This window comes from Elephas maximus, chromosome 4, assembly GCF_024166365.1.
Source record: "Elephas maximus indicus isolate mEleMax1 chromosome 4, mEleMax1 primary haplotype, whole genome shotgun sequence".
NCBI classification, from domain to species: domain Eukaryota; kingdom Metazoa; phylum Chordata; class Mammalia; order Proboscidea; family Elephantidae; genus Elephas; species Elephas maximus.
In genome coordinates, this window is record NC_064822.1 from 106,213,531 (window position 1) to 106,241,408 (window position 27,878).

Here is a 27,878-nt window from a genome sequence, read left to right on the forward strand (position 1 = left end):
CCATAGGGTTGCTATAAGTCAGAATCGACTTGATGGCACACAGCAAAAACAACTATGAGCTAGGCACCAGGCTGAGGATTTTATATCATTGTCTCATGTATTCCTCAGAATTCTCTACCAGAAGATTAAGCATTAGCATCTTCACTCTACAGATGAAGAAACTGAGGGTCAGTGAGATTAACCTACTAAAAAAAAAAAAATGAACATGAAATTCTTGAGTAAACTTTTTTTTTTTTTTTTTTTTGCAGTAAACACATAATGCTTATTGCTTGCTTGCTTACTTTACTTCCAGTTTTCTTTTGGAAGACCTTTCTTTTTAGCAAGGAGTACTTTTCCATCCCCTTATTCCTGTAATGAGTCCCATTTCACCGAGTCTGAAGGATACTTGTGAGATTGTATTTACCTTTCTGTTAAAATAATTTTATTTATCCCTGATACTCTGCATTGTTATAACAGAATTTCCAACACTTGTTTCTTTCTGAGAACTATGGCCTTCTCTTTCACTGAGAGTTGAAGGTTAAAAATCAAATTTGATCTTTTTAATGAAGATCACTGACACTATTTAGAAAGTGAGTATTGGCCTGTTAATTAATGAAATACTTCACAATGGTGCCATCCCTTATATAGGGGAAAGATACATTTTATACCTCTAAACTCATTGCCATTGAGTCAGTTCTGACTCATAGTGACCGCATACCTTTACAAGTGCCTTTTCTGTAGAAGGTACTCTAATTTTGTACTGTATTACTTACTGTCTCTTTTTGAGTAATTATATAAAACCAAAACATAACTAGACAACAGCACATCATTATAGTACCTGTTGCTGTTGAGTAAATTTTAAGTATAAAATTAAATGACATTAATTACGTTCAAAATGTTGTACAACCATTGCCACTGTCTGTTTCCAAAACTTATCACCCCAAACAGAAACTGAGTACCCCCTAAGCAATAACTTCTCATTCCTCCTCCCCCCACCCCCGGCCCTAAGTAACCACTGATATACTTTATGCATTCGCCTCAGGGTTTTGAACTGGTTCATTCTGGTTCAGCCGTCTGCTAAGAATTTAAATTTCCATCCCCAGATACACCAAATCAGAATCTACATTTTAACATAAGAATTGCCTGGTTAAATGTAGATTCTGATTCAGTATATCTGAGGTGGAAATGCAAATTCTCAGCAGGGAGTCAAACAGGAATGAACTGTTTAAAGTCCTGATTTGCCTATTCTGGAATTTCATACAGTGGAATCATATGATATTTATCCTTCTGAGTCTCACTCATTTCACTCAGCATAATGTTTTCAACGTTGATCCATGTCGTACCATGTATCAGAACTTCATCGTTCTTTATGGCTAAAAAATATTCCATTGTATGTATATACCACGTTTGATTTATCTGTTGATGGGATTATTGCGTTTAGAATCTGAGATTGGAAAAGATTTAGCAATTTCTTTTTGTAAAGTAGTTCTGGTAAGGCAGTTCACAGTCTTTTTTACCAGCATTAATGGAGTTCTGTTTTTCACAGAAAAATTTTGAAAGACCTATCTTCTGAAGATACACGGAGCAGAAAAGGAGACGGAGAAAACCCAGGAGTTTCTACTGTTACTTCTATGTCTGTTCCAACTCCCATCTATCAGACTAGCACTGGACAGTACAGTATGTATAAGAATCAATTTCCACCTGATGGACGTACAAGAACTCTTCTGTGGAGAGAAGCAATATATAGAGAGAATGTCAGACTTTTAATAATGACATTTCCCATCCCCCTTATATTCTTTTTTTTTTTAATTATACTTTAGATGAAGTTTTACAGAACAAACTAGTTTCTCATTAAACAGTACACACATTGTTTTGTGACACGGGTTAACAACCCCATGACATGACAATCTGCCATCTCAACCATGGGTTCCCTGTTACCAGCTTTCCTACCCCCTCCTGCCTTCTTGTCTTTGCCCCTGGGCTGGTGTACCCCTTTAGTCTCATTTTGTTTTTTGGACCTGTCCAGTCTTTGGCTGAAGGGTGAACCTCATGACTGACTTCATTACTGAGCTGAAAGTATGTTGGGGGCCATACTCTCAGGGTTTCTCCAGTCTCTGTCAGGTCAGCAAGTCTGGTCTTTGTTTTTGAGCTAGGATTCTCTTATACATTTTTCTCCAGCTCTGTCCAGGACCCTCCATTGTGATCCCTGTCAGAACAGTCAGTGGTGGTAGCCAGGCACCATCTAGTTGTACTGGACTCAGTCTGGTGGAGGCAGTGGTAGATGTGGTCCATTAGTCCTTTGGACTAATCTTTCCCTTTTATCTTTAGTTTTCTTCATTCTTCCTTGCTCCCAAAGGGATGAGACTGGTAGAGTATCCTAGATGGCTGCTCACAGGATTTTAAGACCCCAGATGCTACTCACCAAAGTAGAATGTAGAACATTTTCTTAATAAACTATGTTATGCCAGTTGAGCTAGATGTTCCCTGAGACCATGATCACCACAGCCCTCAGCCCAGCAATTCGGTCCCTGAGGGAGTTTGGATGTGTCTGTGGAGCGTCCATGACCTTGCCTTGTACAACTTGTGTTGGCTTCCCCAGTATCGTGTACTGTCTTACCCTTCACCAAAGTTACCACTTAATCTATTGATGACAATTTTTAAAGGGTAACATCTTGAGCTTTTATCATGTGCTAGCCATAACGCAAACTATGTTTTCATCTCATTTACTCCTTACAACAAAGACACTGTTACCATTTTGTGAGGAAATAGAGGGTTAGAAAATGTCCCTAAAGTCATACAGTATGTTTCTAAGTTATGGAGCCAGAATTCAGAACCAGGTCTCTCTCAGTCTAGGGATACAATTTTACTCCTAACGACACTTCCTTTTAAAACCTCTCATTTAGACCCTAGCCAGTTATGTCTGTGACCCTAATTCCAGCAGAAATTACTATTTGAATTAGTCACATAATGAAAAATTAAACATGAATGATGAATTTTCAGTTTCAGTTTTAAAAACCCATTACTGTCGATTCTGACTCATAGCAGCCCTATAGAACAGAGTAGAACCCCCCCATAGAGTTTCCAAGCAGTGCCTGGAATTGAACTCCATCCTTTTGGTTAGCAGCTGTAGCTCTTAACCACTATACCACCAGGGTTTCAGTTTAGGAAGTCTGAATCAGGAGGAGGATTCAGACTGCTTTGCAGTGTGATTTATTATAGGGACCAGCCAATTTTAGTAAATCCGTATATCTGAAAATGTTATAGTCAATAAGGAGAACAAAGTGGGCTTCTACTGGTGTATAGCATCCCATCTGGGGGCTAGGTAAAGTTATAAAGGAAGCAAATATGGTCCTTGCCTTTTGAGAGGAAAGCTTACAGTCAGAGGAGACAGAGTGATAAAAAATGAAGTACCTACCACAAACACCTGACCCAAGCCATGAAAATTTCAATCACATCATATGCATGTGAAAGCTGGACAATAAATAAGGAAGACTGAAGAAGAATTGACGCCTTTGAATTGTGGTGTTGGTGAAGAATATTGAATGGACTGCCAAAAGAACAAACAAATCTGTCTTGGAAAAAGTACAACCAGAATGCTCCTTAGAAGCAAGGATGGCGAGACTGCGTCTTACATACTTTGGACACGTTGTCAGGAAGGATCAGTCCCTGGAGAAGGACATCATGCTTGGTAAAGTACAGGGTCAGCGGAAAAGAGGAAGACCCTCAACGAGGTGGATTGACACAGTGGTTGCAACAATGAGCTCAAGCATAACAGCGATCGTAAGGATGGCGCAGGACCGGGCAGTGTTTCCTTCTGTTGTGCGTAGGGTCGCTATGAGTTGGAACCGACTCAGCGGCACATAATGACAACAGTCACAAGCACAAACGTATCTGTCTTCATCTAATGTTCATCAGTAGTCTATAGATGAGTAACTAACTTGTATTAACACTTAAATTTTTTGGCCTAGTAATTTAGTAAATTGCATTTGCCGAAACTAACAAGATAATGTTTTAGTCCTCTGTATATTTTCAAGTTTAATTTTTAGTTTCATTTCCAGCATTATGAAAAATTTTAAATATACAGAAAAATTAAAAGAAATGTACAACACTCACCCATAAAGCCACCGCCTAGATATTGACATAATGTTTAATTTTGAAGCCCAGCTTATTTTTTTCTTCTGTTGCTTGTGCTTTTGGTGTTCACACCATGTAGCATCGATAATACCTTTTAATGAAGGTAAACTAAGGTAAGCCAAGTTAAAGCTCAGTAATAAGCCAAGTTGAAACTCAGTAGCACTGGCTGTAATGGCCAAATATGCTTATTGGTGGGTATTAACCAGGGGACAGTGGTTGCTGCATGTACATTCTCTGTATTTATATATCAGGAGAGTGAATGCTAATGAATTTTAATTGTATGCCTGACAATGTTGAAGTGATGGAAGTGACAGGAATTAAGACTTCCTAGATCTTTATAGGAAGAGATTCAGGAACTACAAATATTGAAATAACTTCTTAAATTTCTTATAATACAGCTCTTTAATATTTCTTTCTATTCTGATTTTAAAAAGAAATCCTCCTCCAGAAAACTACTGAAACTAATAGAAGAGTTTGGCAGAGTCTCAGGTTATAAAATAAACATACAAAAATCACTTGGATTCCTCTACATCAACAAAAAGAACACCGAAGAGGAAATAACCAAATCAATACCATTCACAGTAGCCCCCAAGAAGATAAGATACTTAGGAATAAATCTTACCAAGGATGTAAAAGACCTATACAAAGAAAACTACAAAGCTCTACTACAAGAAATTCAAAAGGACATGCTTAAGTGGAAAAACATACCCTGCTCATGGATAGGAAGACTTAACATAGTAAAAATGTCTATTCCACCAAAAGCCATCTATACATTTAACGCACTTCCGATCCAAATTCCGATGTCATATTTTAAGGGGATAGAGAAACAAATCACCAATTTCATATGGAAGGGAAAGAAGCCCTGGATAAGCAAAGCACTACTGAAAAAGAAGAAAAAAGTGGGAGGCCTCACCTTACCTGACTTCAGAACCTATTATACAGCCACAGTAGTCAAAACAGCCTGGTATTGGTACAACAACAGACACATAGACCAATGGAACAGAATTGAGAACCCAGACATAGATCCATCCACATATGAGCAGCTGATATTTGACAAAGGACCAGTGTCAATTAACTGGGGAAAAGACAGCCTTTTTAACAAATGGTGCTGGCATAACTGGATATCCATTTGCAAAAAAATGAAACAGGACCCATACCTCACACCATGCACAAAAACTAACTCCAAGTGGATCAAAGACCTAAACATAAAGACTAAAACGATAAAGATCATGGAAGAAAAAATAGGGACAACCCTAGGAGCCCTATTACAAGGTATAAACAGAATACAAAACATTACCAAAAATGATGAAGAGAAACCCGATAACTGGGAGCTCCTAAAAATCAAACACCTATGCTCATCTAAAGACTTCTCCAAAAGAGTAAAAAGACCACCTACAGATTGGGAAAGAATTTTCAGCTATGACATCTCCGACCAGCGCCTGATCTCTCAAATCTACATGATTCTGTCAAAACTCAACCAGAAAAAGACAAACAACCCAATCAAGAAGTGGGCAAAGGATATGAACACACATTTCACTAAAGAAGATATTCAGGCAGCCAACAGATACATGAGAAAATGCTCTCGATCATTAGCCATTAGAGAAATGCAAATTAAAACTACGATGAGATTCCATCTCACACCAGCAAGGCTGGCATTAATCCAAAAAACACAAAATAATGTTGGAGAGGCTGCGGAGAGATTGGAACTCTCATACACTGCTGGTGGGAATGTAAAATGGTACAACCACTTTGGAAATCTATCTGGCGTTATCTTAAACAGTTAGAAATAGAACTACCATACAACCCAGAAATCCCACTCCTAGGAATATACCCTAGAGATACAAGAGCCTTCATACAAACAGATATATGCACACCCATGTTTATTGCAGCTCTGTTTACAATAGCAAAAAGTTGGAAGCAACCAAGGTGTCCATCAACAGATGAATGGGTAAATAAATTGTGGTATATTCACACAATGGAATACTACGCATCGATAAAGAACAGTGACGAATCTCTGAAACATTTCATAACATGGAGGAACCTGGAAGGCATTATGCTGAGCGAAATTAGTCAGAGGCAAAAGGACAAATATTGTATAAGACCACTATTATAAGATCTTGAGAAACAGTAAACCTGAGAAGAACACATACTTTTGTGGTTACGAGGGGGGGAGGGAGGGAGGGTGGGAGAGGGTTTTTTATTGATTAATCAGTAGATAAGAACTGCTTTAGGTGAAGGGAAAGACAACACTCAATACATGGAAGGTCAGCTCAATTGGACTGGACCAAAAGCAAAGAAGTTTCCGGGATAAAATGAATGCTTCAAAGGTCAGCGGAGCAAGCGCGGGGGTCTGGGGAACATGGTTTGAGGGGACTTCTAAGTCAATTGGCAAAATAATTCTACTATGAAATCATTCTGCATCCCACTTTGAAATGTGGCGTCTGGGGTCTTAAATGCTAACAAGCAGCCATCTAAGATGCAGCAATTGGTCTCAACCCACCTGAAGCAAAGGAAAATGAAGAACACCAAGGCCACACGACAACTAAGAGCCCAAGAGACAGAAAGGGCCACATGAACCAGAGACCTACATCATCCTGAGACCAGAAGAACTAGTTGGTGCCCGGCCACAATCGATGACTGCCCTGACAGGGAGCACAGCAGAGGACCCCTGAGGGAGCAGGAGATCAGTGGGATACAGACCCCAAATTCTCATAAAAAGACCAAACTTAATGGTCTGACTGAGACTGGAGGAATCCCAGCGGCCATGCTCCCCAGACCTTCTGTTGACACAGGACAGGAACCATCCCCGAAGACAACTCATCAGAAATGAAAGGGACTGGTCAGCGGGTGGGAGAGAGACGCTGATGAAGAGTGAGCTAATTATATCAGGTGGACACTTGAGATTGTGTTGGCAACTCTTGTCTGGAGGGGGGATGGGAGGATAGAGAGAGAGGGAAGCAGGCAAAATTGTCAAGAAAGGAGAGACTGAAAGGGCTGACTCAAGAGGGGGAGAGCAAGTGGGAGTAGGGAGTGAGATGTATGTAAACTTATATGTGACAGACTGATTGGATTTGTAAACGTTCACTTGAAGCTTAATAAAAGTTATTAAAAAAAAAAAAAAAAAAGAAACCCTTTGCCATCGAGTCAACTCAACTCACAGCAACCCTATAAGGCATAGTAGAACTGCCCCATAGGGTTTTCAAGGCCGTCGGCAATGGGTTTTTTTTTTTTAATCTTTACGGAAGCAGACTGCCACATCTTTCTTCTGTGGAGCAGCTGGTGGGTTCGAACTGCCGACCTTTTGGTTAGTGGCCGAGTGCTTAGCCTCTGCACCACCTTATATTCTGATTTAGGAATCCTTAAAAGGAATTGAGGTAGCTTACAATAGCTATCCAATAAGATGATTAAAATTTTAAAGAAAAATAAAAATCATGAAAATGAGGAAGCAAATAAATCATCCATTAAGACCCCATATAAAGTAGATACCTAGTAGGTTGTAACAGCTATTCTGTATTGGACATGCTGCTAGACATTTCACAGAATCTTCACTGGATGGTATCAGGTCTGTCTAACTTCAAAAACCATTCCTTTTCTACCAGTTTAACAGATAAATAGGAAATGGAGATGAACAAACAATTCATATATAAGGAAATGTAAATAATGTTTAATAACAATAAATCATCACTGTCCTTTTTGGGGAGTCCTTTTTTTTTTACAGCTGTATTGAGATACTTCATATACCTTAAAATTTGCCCATTTAAAGTATACAGTTTAGTGGATTTTAGTATATTCAGAGTTGTACAACCATCACCACTAACTTTAAAACAATTTTAATACCTCAAAAAGAAACCCCGTACACATTAGCAGTCATTCCCCAATCCTGCTCCCCGCCTCCACTTACTCAAACCTCAGGCAACCGTTAACCTACTTTCTGTCTCTATGGGTTTACCTGTAACTCAAAAAACCAACCAAACCCAGTGCCGTCGAGTCGATTCTGACTCTTAGCGACCCTATGGGACAGAGTAGAACTGCTCCATAGAGTTTCCAAGGAGCACCTGGCGGATTTAAACTGCCGACTCCTTGGTTAGCAGCAGTAGCACATAACCACTACGCCACCACGGTTTCCACCTATAACTCACATAAATGCAATTATACAAAATGTGGTCTTTTAGAACTGGGTTCTTTTCACTTAGCCTAGTATTTTCAAGGTCCATCCATGCTGTAGCATAGATCAGTACTTCTTCCTTTTTATTGCTGAATACTACTTCATTGTATGGATATACCACATTTTATCTGTTCATCAGCTGATGGGCATTTAGGTTGTTTCCATTTTGGGCTATTATAAATGCTTCTGTGAACATTGATGTATAAGTTTTGTGTGATTGTATGTTTAGACTTCTTTTCCATATACAAGGAGTATAACTGCTGGGTCATTATGGTAACTTTGTTTGGCATTTTGAGGAACTGTTTCCAAAGTGGCTGCACCATTTTACATTCCCGCTGGTAATGCATGAGGGCTCTCATTTCTCCACATGCTCTCCAACACTTGTTATTGTGTATCTTTTTGTTACCTATCTCTGTGGGTGTGAAGTGGTTTTGATTTGCATTTCCCTGATGGCTAATGATGAGCATTTTTTCATGTGCTTATTGGCGATTTGTTCATCTTTGAAGAAATGTCTATCAAATCCTTTGCCCATTTTTTAACTGGGCTATCTTTTTATTGTTGGGGTCTGAGAGTTCTTTATTTACTCAGGACATAAGTCACTTGTCATATATATGATATGCAAATATGTTCTCCCATTTTGTGAACTGACTTTTCTCCTTTTTGATGGTGTCTTTTGATGCACAAAGTTTTTAATTTTGATGAAGTCCGGTTTATTTTTTTCTTTTGTTGCTTGTGCTTTTGGTGTTCTCATCTTGTAAATTAGAAAAAAATGTGTATGTATATATGTTGTGAAATTAGGACATTGCTTTCATGCTGGCATTGGTAAAATTTAGATTTACTTCTTTTTGAATAGGCACAATTCAAAAGATTTGAAGGTAACAGTAAAAAATGTCTCCCTGCCACCCTTCTCCCCTAAGGCCATCACTGTCACCAGTTTGTGTATCCTTCAGTGTATATAAAACACGAACACACACACAGAGATATATACAGGTTTACAGTTGATAGCCAACATTATATCCTGGTATATAACTTGCCTTTTTTTAAACTCGATATTTTAGAGATTATTTCATGTCACTTCATATAGGGCTGCCTTATTTTTAACAACGATATTCTATTGTACAGATGTGCTACTATCAAATATATAATCTCCTATTGCTATTAAAAACAGTCCTGCAGTGGGTGTCCTTATATCTTTGTTGATGTGTGAGTCTATCTGAGGATCAATTTCTAGATGTGGAATTGCTGGTTCATGTGGTTTGTGTCTTTTAAATTTTGATAAAAATTGTACTCTATACAGGTTGTACCTGTTTACTCTCCCATCAACAGTGTATGATAGTCTGTTTCCACTTAGTCTTGTCAACACAGTATTACCTAGCTTCCTGATATTTGTTAGTCTTAAACCTATTGCTGTCGAGTCGATTGCAACTTATAGTCATCCTGCAGGACAAAGTGGAACTGCCCCATAGGGTTTCCAAGGCTGTAAATCTTTACGGAAGCAAACTGCCACATGTTACTTCAATGGAGTGACTGGTGGGTTTGAACCACCAACCTTCGGTTGGCAACCGAGTGCTTAACTGCTGCACCAGTAAGGCTCCTTGTCAGTCTTACAGATGAAAAATTAGATGTCATTGTAGCTTTGATTCACATTTCTCTTAGGAAATTGAGCATCTTTTTGTCTGTTAAAGAGCCTCTTGAATTTTGTTCTTTTCAGAACTGACCTGTGCTCTTTGCCTGCTCTGTTGAGTCTTTTTTCATCTTGATATATAGGAGCTCTTTTGGTAGTGGGTTTTTTTTCTTTTTTATGTATTAAGGAAAGTAGCATTTTATCTATCAGGAGTGTCACAAATATTTTTTCCAATATGTCCTTTGTTTTTAAATTCTTTTGGTGTTTCTTTGCATGCAGATATGTATATACACACAAGTATGTACGGATATACATATCCATTTTTCTTGTCATTTCTTTGAGGCTTTGGGATTTGGAGTCAATGCATGTAAAGGCTTTTCCCCTCTCTGAGATTAATAAAACCATTTCCCCAATGTTTTCTTCATGTACTTTGGTTTTATTTTTTACTTTTAAACCTCTGATCTGTCATAAATGTATTTTGGTATAAGGAGTCAGTGGGAATCCAACTTTTTTTTCCTAGTTGGCTACCTAGTTTGTGGAAGTAATACTATTTACATATTTAAATCTCTCTTTAGCTCACTGATATAGGAATTCAGTATAGGATGAAGGTGGTATTTCATATGTATTTGGGTCTTTTTTATTCATTTATATACCTATGCTGTTCCATACATAATTACTAACTATAATTACTTTATAGTAATGTAATTTTTTTTCATAATTTTCCTGGATAGTCTTTTAAAAAATTATTGTTCAGTTACATATAGTAGAATTTTTTCCTTTTGAGGTGTACATCTGTGAGTTTTGACAAATGCTAGAGCTGTCTGCCCATCACATTTGGATGTAGTTCCATCAGCCCAAGAAACTGCCTTGTGCTGCATCGTTGTAGTTAATCTTTCCCTCCACTCCTAACTCCTCATCTTCAAGTCTGGTTGGCTCTTGCTTGACCACCTCTCACCACTTCCCATCTCCACCACCTCCTTGGTTTAGACTCTTATCTAAATTAATGCAGTAGGCATCCAGTTGGTCTTCTTGCTTCAACCATAACTTTTCCACATTGCAGCTAAAGTGTTTTGCTTTTTTTAATGTCATGTAGATCATATCACTCCCGCTCAAAATCCTCCAGTGACGTTCCATCACACTTAGAATAAAATCAAGGTCCAACAAGGCAGAACATTTAGGATTTGGCCTTGCCTACTACTACTGTGACCTCATCTCCTGCCTCCTTTTTTTTTTTTTTTTTTACTACCACTGTGACCTCATCTCCTGCCTCTTGACTGTTTGCTCATGGCATTCTGGCCACACAGACTTTTGTGCTTGTTTCTACTTCAGGTTGTTTCTGCCTCAGGCTCTTTGGAATTGTTGTCCCCACTACCTGGCATATTCTTCCCCAAGATATTCACCTGGCTTACATCCTCACTCCTGCTCTGCTGAAGTGTCACTTCCTCCAAAAGAAAACTCTTCTTAGAATATACTGCTGCTCCTTTTGGTTTTCTTTATCCTCGTACATTTTTCTTCATAGCCCTTACCACTACCTGTAATAATATAGCTTATTTCTCTCACTAACAGCTATATTCTTGGCATATAGGGCCTGGCATATAATAGATTCTCAGTAAAAATTTGTTATAAATAAATGGATTAAAGAATATATATAGAATATCTCTGTAAGGATGCATAAGAAACGGAAACAGTGGTTTCAGACTCTGTTCTTATATAGGAAGGAAACTTAGGAGCAAAGATGAGAGGCAGGAGGAAAGTTCACTCTTCAATCAAAATTGAAGTTTTTTTTTTTACCATGCATTACTGTTTCAAAACAATATTTTTTAAAAGCCAGCATATTAGCAAATTTAAAATTATGGTATATAAATATGGTTTATTATCTTTAAAACATTAAAAATTAGATTCATGGACCAGAAGAACTAGATGGTGCCTGGCTACAACAGATGACTGCCCTGACAGGGAACACAACACAGAACCCCTGAGGGAACAGGAGAGCAGTGGGATGCAGACCTGAAATTCTCATAAAAAGACGAGACTTAATGGTCTGAGACTAAGGAGGACCCCAGGAAGTCATGGTCCCCAGACCTTTTGTTAGCCCAAGACAGGAACCATTTCCAAAACCAACTCTTCAGAAAGGGATTGGACTGGACTGGACTCACAGCGACCCTATCCATAACAGAACAAAACACTGCCCAGTCCTGTGCCATCCTTACCATCGTTACGGTTGAGCTCACTGTTGCAGCCGCTGTGTCAGTCCACCTGGTTGAGGGTCTTGCTCTTCCCCGCTGACCCTGTACTTTGCCAAGCATGATGTCCTTCTCCAGGGACTGATCCCTCCTGAAAACATGTCCAAAGTATATAATATCCAGTCTCACCATCCTTGCTTCTAAGGAGCATTCTGGTTGTACTTCTTCCGAAACAGATTTGTTTGTTCTTTTGGCAGTCTATGGTATATTCAATATTCTTTACCAACACCACAATTCAAAGTCATCAATTCTTTTTCAGTCTGCCTTTTTCATTGTCCAGCTTTCACATGCATATGATGTGATTGAAAATACCATGGCTTGGCTCAGGTGCACCTTAGTCTCCAAGGTGACATCTTTGCTCTTCCACACTTTAAAGAGGTCCTTTGCAGCAGATTTACCCAATGCAATGCGTCTTTTGATTTCTTGACTGCTGCTTCCATGGCTCTTGATTGTAGATCCAAGTAAAATGAAATCCTTGACAACTTCCATCTTTTCTCCGTTTATCATGATGTTACTCATTGGTCTAGTTGTGAGGATTTTTGTTTTCTTTATGTTGAGGTGTAATCCATACTGAAGGCTGTGGTCTTTGATCTTCATTAGTAAGTACTTCAAGTCCTTTTCACTTTTCAGGAGGCAAGGTTGTCATCTGCATAATGCAGGTTGTTGATGAGTCTTCCTCCAATCCTGATGCCCTGTTCTTCATATAGTCTAGCTTCTCATATTTTCCCAGAATACAGATTGAACAGGTATGGTGAAAGAATACAACCCTGATGCACACCTTTCCTGACTTTAAACCAATCAGTATCCCCTTGTTCTGTCAGAACAACTGCCTCTTGATCTATATAAAGGTTCCTCATGAGCAAAGTTAAGTGCTCTGGAATTCCCATTCTTTGCAGTGTTACCATAACTTGTTATGATCCACAGAGTCGAATGCCTTTGTGTAGTCAATAAAACACAGGTAAACATCCTTCTACTATTCTCTGCTTTCAGTCAGGATCCATCAGACATCAGCGATGATATCCCTCGTTCCATGTCCTCTTCTGAAACCGGCCTGAATTTCTGGCAGTTCCCTGTCAATATACTGCTGCAGCCGTTTTTGAATGATCTTCAATAAAATTTTGCTTGCATGTGATATTAATGATATTGTTCTGTAAGTTCCACATGCGGTTGGATCACCTTTCTTGGGAATAGGCATAAATATGGATCTCTTCCAGTCAGTTGGCCAAGAAGCTGTCTTCCATATTTCTTGGCATAGACAAGCGAGCACCTCCAGCACTGCATCTGTTTGTTGAAACATCTCAATTGATATTCCATAATTCCTGGAGGCTTATTTTTCGCCAATGCCTTCAGAGCAGCTTGGACTTCTTCCTTCAGTACCATCAGTTCCTGATCATATGCTACCTCTTGAAATGGCTGAATCTCAACTAATTCTTTTTGATATAATGACTCTGTGTATTCCTTCCATCTTCTTTTGATGCTTCCTGCGTCGTTTAATATTTTCCCCGTAGAATCCTTCACTATTGCAACTCAAGGCTTCAATATTTTCTTCAGCTCTTACAGCTTGAGAAACGCTGAGTGTGTTCTTCACTTTTGGTTTTCCATCTCCAACTCTTTGCACATGTCATTATAATACTTTACTTTGTCTTCTCGAGCCGCCCTTTGAAATCTTCAGTTCTTTTACTTCATCAATTCTTCCTTTTGTTTTAGCTGCTCGATGTTCGAGAGCAAGTTTCAGAGTCTCCTCTGACATCCATCTTGGTCTTTTCTTTCTTTCCTGTGACCTCTTGTTTTCTTCACAGACGATGTCCTTGATGTCATTTCACAACTCATCTGGTCTCCGGTCACTCGTCTTCAGTGCGTCAAATCTGTTCTTTAGATGGTCTCTAGGTTCAGGTGGGATATACTCAAGGTCATATTTTGGCTCTCGTGGACTTGCTCTGATTTTCTTTAGTTTCACCTTGAACTTGCATATGAGCAATTGATGGTCTCTTCCACAGTCGGCCCCTGGCCTTGTTCTGACTGATGATATTGAGCTTTTCCATAGTCTCTTTCCACAGATGTAGTCAATTTGATTTCTGTGTGTTCCATCTGGTGAGGTCCATGTGTATAATTGCCGTTTATGTTGGTTGAAAGAAGGTATTTGTAATGAAGAAGTTGTTGTTCTTGCAGAATTCTATCACTCGATCTCCAGCATTGTTTCTGTCACCAAGGCCATATTTTCCAACTACTGATCCTTCTTTGTTTCCAACTTTCGCATTCCAATCACCAGTAATTATCAATGCATCTTGATTGCATGTTCGATCAGTTTCAGACTGCAGCAGCTGATAAAAATCTTCTATTTCTTCATCTTTGGCCCTAGTGTTTGGTGGGTAAGTTTGAATAGTAGTTGTATTAACTGGTCTTCCGTGTAGGCATGTGGATATTTTCCTATCACTGACAGCGTTGCACTTCAGAATAGATCTTGAAATGTTTTTTGATGGTGAATGCAACACTGTTCCTCTTCGGGTTGTCATTCCCAGCATAGTAGACTATATGATTGTCCAATTTAAAATGGCCAACACCAGTCCATTTCAGCTCACTAATGCCTAGGATATCGATGTTTATGCATTCCATTTCATTTTTGACGATTTCCAATTTTCCTAGATTCATACTTCATACATTCCAGGTTCCGATTATTAATGGATGTTTGTAGTTCTTTCTTCTTATTTTGAGTTGTGCCACATCAGCAAATGAAGGTCCCGAAAGCTTTACTCCATCCACGCCATTAAGGTCGACTCTGCTTTGAGGAGGCAGCTCTTCCCCAGTCATCTTTTGAGTGCCTTCCAACCTGGGGGGCTCATCTTCCAGCACTGTATCAGACAATGTTCCACTGCTATTCATAAGGTTTTCACTGGCTAATGCTTTTCAGAAGTAGACTGCCCGGTCATTTCTTCCCTAGTCTGTCTTAGTCTGGAAGCTCAGCTGAAACCTGTCCTCCATAGGTGATCCTGCTGGTATCTGAATACCAGTGGCATAGCTTCCAGCATCACAGCAACACAAAAGCCCCCACAGTACGACAAACTGACAGACACGTAGAGGTGGACTGGACTATGGGATAGAAAATGATACTGGTGAAGAGTGAGCTTCTTGGATCAAGTAGACACACGAGACTATGCGGCAGCTCCTTTCTGGACGGGAGATGAGAGGGCGGAGGGGGTCAGAAGCCGCCTGACTGAGTGGAGAGTGGAAGGAAGGAGTGTGCTGTCTTATTAGGGGGAGAACACCTAGGAGTATATATCAAGGTGTATATGAATTTTTGTATGAGAGACTGACTTGATTTGTAAACTTTGACTTAAAGCACAATAAAAAAAATTTTTTTTAATTAGATTTATGAAGATTACCTGAAAACTTAATCTGATATTTCATATGCGTAATACAAACTGGTATTTAGGGCATTGTGGGCCCGTAGAACTTCCTGTAATGATGGAAATGTTCTGTATCTGTTTGTCCAGAACAACAGCCATCTGCCACATGTGACTAGTGAGCATTCGGAAGTGGCTAGTGGGGCGGAAGAATTGAAGTTTTAACTTAGTTCCATTTTAATTTAAGTAGTGACATAGCTAATGGCTACCATATTGGACAGCACAGATTTAGAGTAAATACAGCCAGGTAAATATACAATGTAACAGGAAGATATGTTGCAAAAATGAAAATCATTTGTGTATTGCCTACTAATCAGGTGGAATAAACATCCTGGCTTGTCTTTTAAAAACACAGCCCCTAATTAAAAGAGTCAGTCACAAGGTTTGTGTCCAGTGATCTTCTATAACAGTAAAAATAATTCTAACAAAAAAAAGTTGTGTATTATTACATATACTTAAGATCATATTTTTATTAAAAACATCTGTCGATATGCATATTTTGAGATATATTAATCAATTAGTGTGGATGAGCATAGGAGAAGATTAGAAAGAATGTACACCAAAAATAATGGTTACCTCATGATGGAGGTGGCCAATGGAATAAATAGGAATAGATAAAGGGACTTCTACTTTTTATTAAGCTTATATATTTAGATCTTTATAAATAAATATATTTTTTTTTAATATATAAATATAAAGGAACCCTGGTGGCATAGTGGTTAAGTGCTTGACTGCTAACTGAAAGGTTAGTGGTTCAAACCCACCAGACACTCCATGAGAGAAAAGACTTGGCCATCTGCTCTCATAAAGATTTCAGCCTGAGAAACCCTATGGGGCAGCTCTACTCTGTCCCGTAGGATCGCTATGAGTTAGAATCAACTCCAAGGGGAATGGGTTAATATGTAAATGCGTGTTACAGGAAAGGAGATTCAAACTAATTCTAACATAACTTTAAAACAAAACTCTGCATCTGAAAAATTTTAATGAGTATTTTTATATAAAGTATGTGGGAACATTTGTGTGTGTGGCAATGGGGAGGGATAATTAGAAACTCCTGAAAAAATTATTTTTAATTAAAACACACAAAGACAAGTGTATTTGTGGTTGTAACCAAAGTGTAAGAGGAAAACAATGTTGCATAATTATATTCTGAAGAGAGGGTACAGAGATACAGGACGCTAGATTCTCAGGGGCGTCTACTATGCGGAAATTACATAATGCCAAAACTTTTTTTTTTTTTTGGTCATGTCTTAAGGGCTGAGGGGAAGACAACGCAAGTATAATTCAACAAAAAATATTTGTGGGGAGCTAAGTAATGTGATCTATACAGTAGCTTTCTGGTGACCTGACTTTATTGCTGATTTTCACTAGTGAAGTGAATGAATAGATTACAAGATTACATTTCTTAAATATCACTTAATAATAACATGGAATAAATTTAACAGTGGTTACCACTAGAAAGCTAAGAAACAGAGTATAAAGAAGACTTACTTTTCAATATATAACATTTTATTCTATTTGATTTTTTTCCCATAGGCACATGTTACCTATTCAGAATATTTTAAGTTTGATCTTTTTAATGCTTCTTTTGAAAAACAACTAGAAACTGTGTTAATGTTTTCTTCTTTCTTCCTTTAAAAGTTAGCCACTGGTGGCCTCTTTAAGAATTGTCGCGGCAACATTAGCCATTAGTGTGAAGTGCTCCATAGAGCCCAGAATGTGCCAATTTTGACCAATCAGTTATATTGTACAATTTGAGACTAAATTTAAAACAGTGCATCCGAACTATAAAATTTTATGAAGACTTTTATTTCTTTTACATATATTTCATCAGAAGTAGACAACAGTTATCAAGTAAAACTGCATTCAAACCTGTATTAACAAATAGTGTTTGTTTTTTGCCAATCATTTTTAATTAGTATGTATTCTGTGGCCTTAAAATAGCTATTTTCTTTCTTTGGTTAAAGTTGCCATTGCCCCAAATGGAGCATTACAGCTGGCCAGTCCAGGCACAGATGGAGTACAGGGGCTTCAGACATTAACCATGACAAATTCAGGCAGTACTCAGCAAGGTACAACAATTCTCCAGTACGCACAGACCTCTGATGGACAGCAAATACTTGTGCCCAGCAATCAGGTGGTTGTACAGAGTAAGTATGCTTAAGTGTCAGTAGAAAGTGTCCCAAAGTACTTTCAAAGACATTTATCAACTAACTCTCTCTCTTTTGACCACACAGCTGCATCAGGAGATATGCAGACATACCAGATCCGTACCACACCTTCAGCTACTTCACTACCACAAACTGTGATGACATCTCCTGTGACTCTTACATCTCAAACAACTAAGACCGATGACCCCCAGTTGAAAAGAGAAATAAGGTTAATGAAAAATAGGTAGGTAGTAAATTATACTGCCAGAATGGATAATGTTTTTGTAAATCTCAAAACATGGCCTGATGTTAATTGGAATTGTATATTAAAAATAAGGAGAGAGATTCATATCAGCTTTATTTTACTGAATTGTAGATTATGTCTAGTTCATTTCCAGTGTCTCATTGAGTCCCAGTGCTCAGTGTCTTTATTTAATATGATAACATGACCTAGAGTGCTTCTAGTTTTAGTTATTATGCCCTTTGAGATAGCACTGTTAAGCAAAGCTTTTCAAGTGGAACATACTTTGTTCATGTTGGACTGACAGAGTTAAGTGAAAATAATTTACTGCTTGCCATTGACTAGAAGAAGAAGAGGGAAAAATGAATGGTATTCTAGAACAAGAAATATCATTGCTGCTATCAGATGGATTTTGGCCCAAACCAGAGAACACCAGAGGGATATTTACCTGTATTTTACTGACTATGTGAAGGCATTCAGTGGCATAGATCATAATAAATTATGGATAATATGAAGAATGGGAATTCCGGAATACGTAATTGTCCTCACGCAGAATCTGTACATGGATCAAGAGGCAGTTGTTTGAATACAGCAAGGAGATACTGTATGGTTTAGGATTGGAAAAGGTGTGCAGCAAAGTTGTATCATGTTTGGTAAAGTAGAGGGCAGAGAAAACGAAAACCTTCAATGGGATAAGTTGACACACTAGCCTCAACAGTGGACTCAAACATACCAGTGATCATGAAGATGGCACAGGACCAGGCAGCATTTTATTCTGTCATACATAAGGTCACCATGAGTTTGGTGCCAGCTCAGTGGCAACTATTAGCATCTACTCTATGTTGGATTCAAGATGAATCATTTTTGAATCCTGATTAGACATATTAGGGTAAGTGGCTATTAGGTTACACCATTTCGTATTACTAAGCTAGCCTTCATAATCATTTGACTTCATTTTCTAGGTGGCTTTTGTTTGGTAAACATTGATTTGTTGCTCCTCAATAATATGGTCACTGTTGAACAATCACTGCTTTCTTTGCACGAGTTCAAATTAGGACATAATGCAACTGAGGCTGAGAAAAACATCAGTTTTGGCATTGGGAGAGGGTGTTGGTAACCAACAAATGATACAGTGGTGGTTTCAGAAACTGAGCTCTGGAGACGAGAGCCTTCAAAATGAGCCTCAAGGAAAACCAAAACCTGTCATAAACAAAGACCAATTGAAAGAATTGGTGGAAAGCAACTGTCCAACAACCATTCAGAATCTTGCAGCAGACTTGGGTCTCCTATGACTGCTACCCACCATTCAAGTGCCATCAGAAAAGTGAAGAAGTTGGACAGATGAGTTCCACACGAATTGACAGAAAATCACTAATCATGATGTCTAGAGGTGTGCTTAGCGCTGCTAGCCCAAAACAAAAATGAGCCTTTTTTACAATGTATCATTACTTGTAGATGAGAAATGGATACTGTTTGGCAATGGTTAGATGAAGAGCAGTCTCCAAGACATTACCCACAACAACCACTGCACCCAAAAAAGGTTATTAACCTCCTAGTCTTGCTTTGGAAACCCTGGTGGCATAGTGGTTAAGTGCTACAGCTGCTAACCAAAAGGTCGGCAGTTCAGATCCACCAGGCACTCCTTGGAAACTCTATGGGGCAGTTCTCCTCTGTCCGATATGGCTGCTATGAGTTGGAATCAACTCAGTGGCAACAAGTTTTGTGTGTGTGTATGTGTGTGTGTGCTTTAAGTGAAAGTTTACATGTTCTTGATTTTCCTTATATTTTGGCCTAGTGATTTATTACTGTCAGAATCTAAATTCTTTAGAATATAACCGAGGACAAGGAAGTGTCAACAGCTATGAAGGATCTGTTAAAAGCTGAAATGTAGAGAGAAACAGCAGAAATTACTGTATCGGAATATGTTTATTGTGTGTAGTTACGATTCAAATTGGGCAGCATCAAACTGAAAGTATGAGGAAGGTGCTCTGCAAGGGGATAGTGAAAGCAGGTTATATAGCCGGGGTCCGGGAAGGGTAGTCTCCTGAAGGTCATCATAAATTCCTTTCTTGTTAGTTTCTCAGGAGATAGAGTCAGAGCATATGCAGGGTTTCAGGATCAGTCACTTGGACATGCCATATATCCTAAAACACACCTTCCAGTCAGAGTCAGGAGCTCTTGTTTCTCAAACCAACTACACATAGATAATCCTCCAAAAAAGCCAATGCCTGAGCACTAAGCTTCTTTTACTAGGCTACTTGACTTGAAGGTGACTTTAGGAAAACCAGCTTCTTAAAGGCTCAAGCTGCACCAAGGGCCCAGAGGCACCCCACTCCGCCACGAAGCCTTCTGCCTGAAGGCACTCAGCTCTCTTGCTCCGTGGGTCAGCACACCCACGGTAGCCACCTCGTTCCCATAGCTGCCTCACTCCCGTGGACCAGGAAACTCACTGTGCCATCTTGCGCCGGTCTCCTGGTTCTGCTGCCGCCATTCCCTGCCACCACTTCTTGCTGTCTTGTGCCATCTCCCCTATCATAGCTCACTTTGTCTGTCTCCTGGGTCTAGGAAGTTCTCATCACAGGAACGCTGGGTCCAGAAGACATGCTCCACTCCCAGCTCTTCTTCTTGGTGGTAGTGAGACTTCCCCTTTCTGCCTCTGGGAAGGCTCATTTTAAGCCCAACAGTATGACACAACTGACTGATCCCTTCATTAGGGTTCCATACACCTTATTTGCATGGTACTACTTCACAGGGGTGCCATCCTTATTTGCATTATTAGTAAGCTGTCCAATCCCCTTGGTGGGCCACAAGCACCTTATTTGCATAGTCCCACTCAGTCATTTGGTGGGGGTTAGAAGACCATGGTGAGAAAGTACATATAAAAGCAACCCATCACACTGCAGCTACATGTTGTATATGCACGTGTACGTGATAACTCTAACCTCTAGATATGCAGATCTAGCATGAAAATCATCTGATTCCCTGAGAAAGTGAATACAATGGATCACCTTCTGCAGTATGTTCAAGAATAAAAGAAGCACCACCAATAAATCCTGTTAGAAAAAAATACCAGATTTTAAAAATTCCCACAGGATTTTGTTTTCTGCTCCACACTGATTAAGTTAGAAAATTAAAGGGATGGTTTTCTAGAGAAATAAAAATTACATAGAAGGACCAGATACATACATTTAATTACTTCAAGATAAAATGTTTTTTCACTAAAAACCAACAGCAAACATTAAGTGTAAATGTACTTGGCAACAAGGCAAGGGCTGTCTGTTGTTTTGGAGGTTCCAGAAAATATGATAAGAAAATGGAATAATTTATGTAAATGTTGGGAGTTAATTACATTTTTTTGCTGATGATGTGATTGTGCACCTAGAAAATCCAGGAGACTACTAAAAATTACTAGAATGAGACTTTTCTTTCTGGCAGTATGATCTCTGGCTACATAATGTATTTAAAAGCTTAATGAAATATTAAAACCACCCTTTTAAATAATTGGATGAGTCTGCAGGAGAGTAAGAGAAATCTGTTGAGGTTAGGAATGAAGCAAGACTAGGAAGTTAATAACATTCTGAAGCAGCCCTGCATATCCTGGGGATAAATTCCATTCTTCGTAGTCTGTATAGCTCTGGTGTACCTAGGAGACTAGGGACAGAGCTTTAGAACTGTGCAGGGTGGGGAGCTGAATCAGAGACTACTCCGCATGAGGTCAAGACCCAAGAAGTGCTATACCTATAAGCTGAGAATTATAATTTAAAATGGGGCCAGTTCCATAGTGTGCTCAATCACCTGGAAGAAAGCACTCTCAACACAGGCATCAATGAATTCCCATATGTTGAGTTCCAATAAATACAAGTTCAAAAAAATTACAAAATACTCAAAGAATTAGGCTTCCATGATGATATATGCAATGCTCTTACATAATTCTCACAAAAATCTTTGAGGTAGGGATATTATTATTATTCCAATTTTTTAAGATGAAGACACTGAGGTATAGAGAGGTTAAGTTGTGTGCCCAAGGCTGTACCTCTTAGTAAGTAGTAGAGGTGGGATTTGAACTCAGGGATCCAGGCTTTAGAGTCCAAGTTCTTAGATAATACTACACTGCCTTTTAGGAGCAAGAGTCAGCAAAAACAGCAAACAACAAAACTAGTTTTATAAAGTGTATAGTTATCTAATTGAGAAAGGGAAAGAAGTATGTTTGATGTGCTTAAAGAAAAAAAGGTATTAAAAATCATCAAAGATCAAGAGACTATAAAAAATGTTAAAATTGGAAAGGAAAACATAAAACTTATTATTACCAAAGATGTTTACATCTGCTAAGAATATCCAGGGGAATCAACTACAAACTATTTGAAATATTAAAAAAAAAGTTGTCTTCAACATTATACTGCAATTTCTTGCCAGTAAAATAAAACCAGAAAAAGAAACAAAAATTTTAAAGATTGAAATGGAAGAAGTAAAACTGTTACTATTTTTATATGATTGCCTACAAAGAAAATCTCCAGTGGATCTACAGAAAAGTTATTAGAAGTAATGATTCTACAAAAGGTTGCTAGATAAAGGATGAGCTTTTAGAAATCAGTTAACCACTGCACCACCAGGGCTCCTTTTAATCATTAGCATGATAAAAATTTTTAAATTTCATAACATGAAGTATTAGATAAGGTGAAGAGAAGCAGGTACTCATGTACTGCTGATGGGAATGTAAATTGGTGCAGATACTTTGTAGGCCATACCTTGTGATCCAGCAAGAAACACTTAAATGATGAGGGGGCATATAAAGTATCTTCATCACAGCATTCTGTAATAGTGAAAAACTGGAAGCCACTTAACACTTTTTTCAGTAAGGGAGGGGTTAAATTGATACATTTATATTGTAGGTAACTGTGCAGTGGTTTTAAAAATAAAGAATAAGGTCTGTGTACTGACAAACATCTTTAAAACAATATAAAAATGAATAGTAATTGCAGATAATATCTACAGTACATAGTATAAGTGAAACATACTCAAAACGATAATTTCTGCTTCTGTATGTATGTATAACTTGTACGTGACTTCACAGAAATGCCCTAAGAGGACACACAAAACCAATTATTTCATCAATTACTGGTTGTAATTAAAAATTCATGAAAATTAAAGAAGCTATGTGTCAAAAGTTAACCAGGAGGGAGGGCCAAGATGGTGAGACAGACACTTCCAGTGAGCCCTCTTACAACAAAAACCCGAAAAAACAAGTGAAACAAGTATATTTATGACAAGCTAGGAGCCCTGAACATCAAAGGCAAAGTTAGAAAACAACTGAGCAGCAGGGGAAGGAAGAGATGGCTCAGAAGCAGAGAGGAGTTATCGGAGCTGAGTTGCCGGAATCCCTCAGGCACCATTCCCGGGCGTGGCTGCGGCGGACCGGTACTAGCATTTGGCTGCAGTTTCCTCAGGGAGAAGCTGTCAGCCACACAGCCTACTCACACCTCTGCAACCTGAGAAGTACTGTGCTGTCAGCAAAAGCTAAGTACTTGTGTATATTTTACCGAGTCCCCACACCCCCCAGCCGGCTTCAGCGGCTGTTGATTTCCCTGGGCCTGAGATAGGCCCTGTTGAGCACCTAGAGCCATCCTACTGGCCTTGGAGAAGAAATAAATTCGCAATTGGGGGAAGAGATAATTTGCCAGCTCCGCTAACCAGGGGAGCTCAGGACAGAAACAGCTCCTGTCCAGGCATAAACAGTTTGTGGACTTTGAGTACCTTTCCCCCTGCATGGACCTATTTTAGGAGAATAGTTCCTTGTTGGCAGACTCCAACCGTTTCAGCTGTGCAGTGAAGAGGTGTTTAATGTTTGACACTGCTTTGCCTATTAAACAGGGTCCTCACCTACCCACATCAGGGCACTAACTGGTGGCTCCACTCAGGTCACCCAGCCACCCATGACAGGGGTCCAAGGATAACTGCTAGCTCCCAGTCCTTACACCCAAAAACATTGGGTGCCCACTCACCTGTATGCTCTAGGGAAGAGGTGCACGCTTTCCTCAGACACTTGGGGGATGATTCTCAGCTCCTGCCTTGTTCAGAGCGTGACCCCCTGCTGCAATCCAATACCGGTTCCTACACCCATCACCCCTGCCCCTCTAAGACTGTAGGACAGAGCCTGTACCACACACTTGATGATCAGCTACCTGGACACCTGAGCTGAATTCATACAAGAAAATGAAGGGACTCCTAGACTAATATACCTGGTCAGAGCTCTACCCATCTGAGGACAGGACATCAGAGCTCCAAAGGCAAAAATAATCAAGCTAGCTTATTCAAGCAACACATTTGGGCATATCAAAACAAAACAAAGCAAGACGTTACAATACAGTAAGCAAACTAATACAATAACTTATAGATGGCTCGGAGACAACAGTCAGTATAAAGTCACATAAAGAAACAGACCATAATCACCTCAACAGGCTCTCAAAGAATCAAGGGATCTTCTAGATCAAAGGGCATTTCTGGAATTACCAGATACAGAATACAAAAGATTAATATACAGAACCTTTCAAGATATCAGGAAGGAAGTCAGACAATATGCAGAACAACCCAAGAAACACACAGATAAAGCAGTTGAAGAAATTAAAAAGGTTATTCAGGAACATAATGAAAAATTTAATAACCTGGAAAAATCCATAATAGAAATTCAGAAGATTAACAATAAAATTACAGAATTAGACAACTCAATAGACACAGGAGCAGAACTGAGCAAGTGGAAGGCAGAATTTGTGAACCTGAAGATAAAGCACTTGGCACCAATATATTTGAAGAAAAATCAGATGAAAGAACTCAAAAAAATGAAGAAACCTTAAGAATCATGTGGGACTCTATCAAGAAAAATAACCTGCGAGTGATTGGAGTACCAGAACAGGGAGGGATTAACAGAAAATACAGAGAGAACTGTTGAAGATTTGTTGGCAGAAAAGTTCCCTGATATCATGAGAGATGAGAAGATATCCAAGATGCTCACTGAACTCCACATACGGTAGATTTTAAAAGAAAGTCACCAAGACCTATTATAATCAAACTTGCCAAAACCAAAGATAAGAGAATTTCAAGAGCAGCTAGGGATAAATGAAAAGTCACCTACAAAGGAGAGTCAGTAAGGATAAGCTTAGACTGTTAGGCAGAAACCATGCAGGCAAGAAGACGATGAGATGACTTATATGAAACACTGATGCAAAAAAATTGCCAGCCAAGAATCATATCCAGCAAAACTGTCTCTCAAATATGAAGGTGAAATTAGGACATTTCCAGATAAACAGAAGTTTAGGGAATTCGTAATAACCAAACCAAAACTACAAGAAATACTAAAGGGACTTCTTTGGTTAGAAAATCAATAATACCAGGTGTCAACCCAATACTAGAACAATCAGATGTCAACCCAGACAGGAAAATCACAAAAATAAATCAAGATAAAAAATGCTCAGAACAGGGCAACAGCAATGTTATTATGTAAAAGAAGACAACATTGAAATAATACAGAGGGACTAAGGAATGTGTCACAGATCTTTCATATGGAGAGGAAGACAAGGCAATGCAAAGAAATAAGTTAGCTTTAAATTTAGAAAAATAAGGGTAAATACTAAGGTAACCACAAAGGAGGCTAACTATCCTACACGTCAAACTAAAGTACAAGAAAAAAATACTCAGCAGAAACAGAATCAACAACGAATATGAGGATAAGACAATATATAAACTATTCAGCACAAAAAATTAAGTGGGAAAAGAAACTGTCAACAACACACAAAGACATCAAGGTGATAGCACTAAAATCATACCTATCCATAATTAACGCTGAACGTAAATGGACTAAATGCACCAATAAAGAGACAGAGTGGCGGAATGGATTGAAAAACATGATCCGTCTATATGCTGCCTACAAGAGACACACCTTAGACTTAGAGACACAGACTAACTGAAACTCAAAGGATGGAACAAAATATATCAAACAGCAATCAAAAAAGAACAGGAGTGGCAATATTAATTTCTGACAAAATACTTTAAAGTTAAATCCATCAGAAAGGATAAGGAAGGACATTATATAATGATTAAAGGGACAATATACCAGGAGGATATAACCATATTAAATATTTATGCACCCAGTGACAGGGCTGCAATATACATAAACTTTATCAGCATTGAAAAGTGAGATAGGCAGCTCTACAACAGTAATAGGAGACTTCAACACACCACTTTTGGTAAAGGACAGAACATCCAGAAAGAAGCTCAATAAAGACACAGAAGATCTAAATGCCACAATCAACCAACTTGACCTCATAGACATAGAACACTCCACCGAACAGCAGCCAAGTATACTTTCTTTTCTAGTGCACATGGAACATGCTCTAGAATAGACCACATGTTATGTCATAAACCAAGCCTTACCAGAATCCAAAACACTGAAAGATTACAAAGCATCTTCTCTGACCATAAGGCCATAAAAGTAGAAACCAATAACGGGAAAAGAAACCAAACACTTGGAAACTGAAAAATACCCTGCTCAAAAAAGACTGGATTATAGAAGACGTTAAGGATGGAATAAAGAAATTCATAGAATCCAATGAGAATGGACACATCTCTTAACAGAATCTTTGGAAAACAGCGAAAGCAGTGCTTAGAGGTCAGGTTATATCAATGAATGCACACATACAAAAAGAATAAAGTACCAAAATCAAAGAATTATCCCTACAACTTGAACAAATAGAGAGCAATGAAAGAAGCCCTCAGGCACCAGAAGAAAGCAAACAATAAAAATTAGAGCAGAATTACATGAAATGAAAACAGAAAAAGAACAAGACCAAAAGCTGATTATTTGAAAAAATTAACAGAATTCATAAACCATTGGCCAAACTAACAAAAGAAAAACAGAGAGGAAGCAAATAACCCAAATAAGAAATGAGATGGGAGATAGTGCAACAGACCCAAGTGAAATTAAAAGAATCACATCAGATTACTATAAAAAATTGTACTCTAACAAATTTGAAAACCTAGATGAGATGGATGAATTCCCAGAAACACTCTACCTACCTAAACTAACACAAACAGAAGTAGAACAACTAAATAGACCCATAACAAAAGAAGAGATTGAAAAGGTAATCAAAAAACTCCCAACAAAAAAAAGCCCTGTCCTGGATGGCTTCACTACAGAGTTCTACCAAACTTTCAGAGAAGAGTTTAACACTTCAGAGCATAGAAAAAGATGGAATACTACCAAACTCAATCTATGAAGCCAACATATCCCTGATACCAAAACCAGGTAAAGACACCACAAAAAAAAGAAAATTACAGACCTATAAAAACAAAAACTAAACCCAGTCGCTGCAGACCTATATCCCTCATGAACTTAGATGCAAAAATCTTCAACAAAATTCTAGCCAATAGAATTCAGCAACATACCAAAAAAATAATTCACCATGACCAAGTGGGATTCATACCAGGTATGCAGGGACGGTTCAACATTAGAAAAACAATTAATGTAATCCACCACATAAATAAAACAAAAGACAAGAATCACATGATTTTATCAATTGATGCAGAAAAGGCATTTGACAAAGTTCAACACCCATGCATGATAAAAACTCTCACCAAAATAATAGAAGGAAAATTCCTCTACATAATAAAGGGCATTTATACAAAGCCAATAGCCAACATCACCCTAAATGGAGAGAGCCTAAAAACACTCCCATTGAGATCGGGAACCAGAAAAGAATGCTCTCTATCACCACTCTTATTCAACACTGTGCTGGAGGTCCTAGCCAGAGTGATTAGGCTAGATAAAGAAATAAAGGGCATCCAGATTGTCAGGGAAGAGGTAAAAGTATCTGTTTGCAGATGACATGATCTTGTACACAGAAAACCCTAAGGAATCCTCAAGAAAACTACTGAAAGAAATAGTTCAGCAG

At 38.6% G+C, this 27,878-nt stretch overlaps 1 protein-coding gene across 2 annotated transcripts in view; it reads left to right on the forward strand.

Annotated features, from left to right (window-relative positions):
• ATF1 (activating transcription factor 1) overlaps positions 1 to 27,878 on the forward strand; it is a 74,705-nt gene that overhangs the window by 42,057 nt on the left and 4,770 nt on the right. For both annotated transcript variants that reach the window (XM_049883106.1, XM_049883105.1), the window contains 3 exons: positions 1,526 to 1,656; positions 17,514 to 17,696; positions 17,784 to 17,940. In XM_049883106.1, the coding sequence (XP_049739063.1) occupies positions 1,526 to 1,656; positions 17,514 to 17,696; positions 17,784 to 17,940 (471 nt within the window). The remainder of the gene's footprint in view (positions 1 to 1,525; positions 1,657 to 17,513; positions 17,697 to 17,783; positions 17,941 to 27,878) is intronic.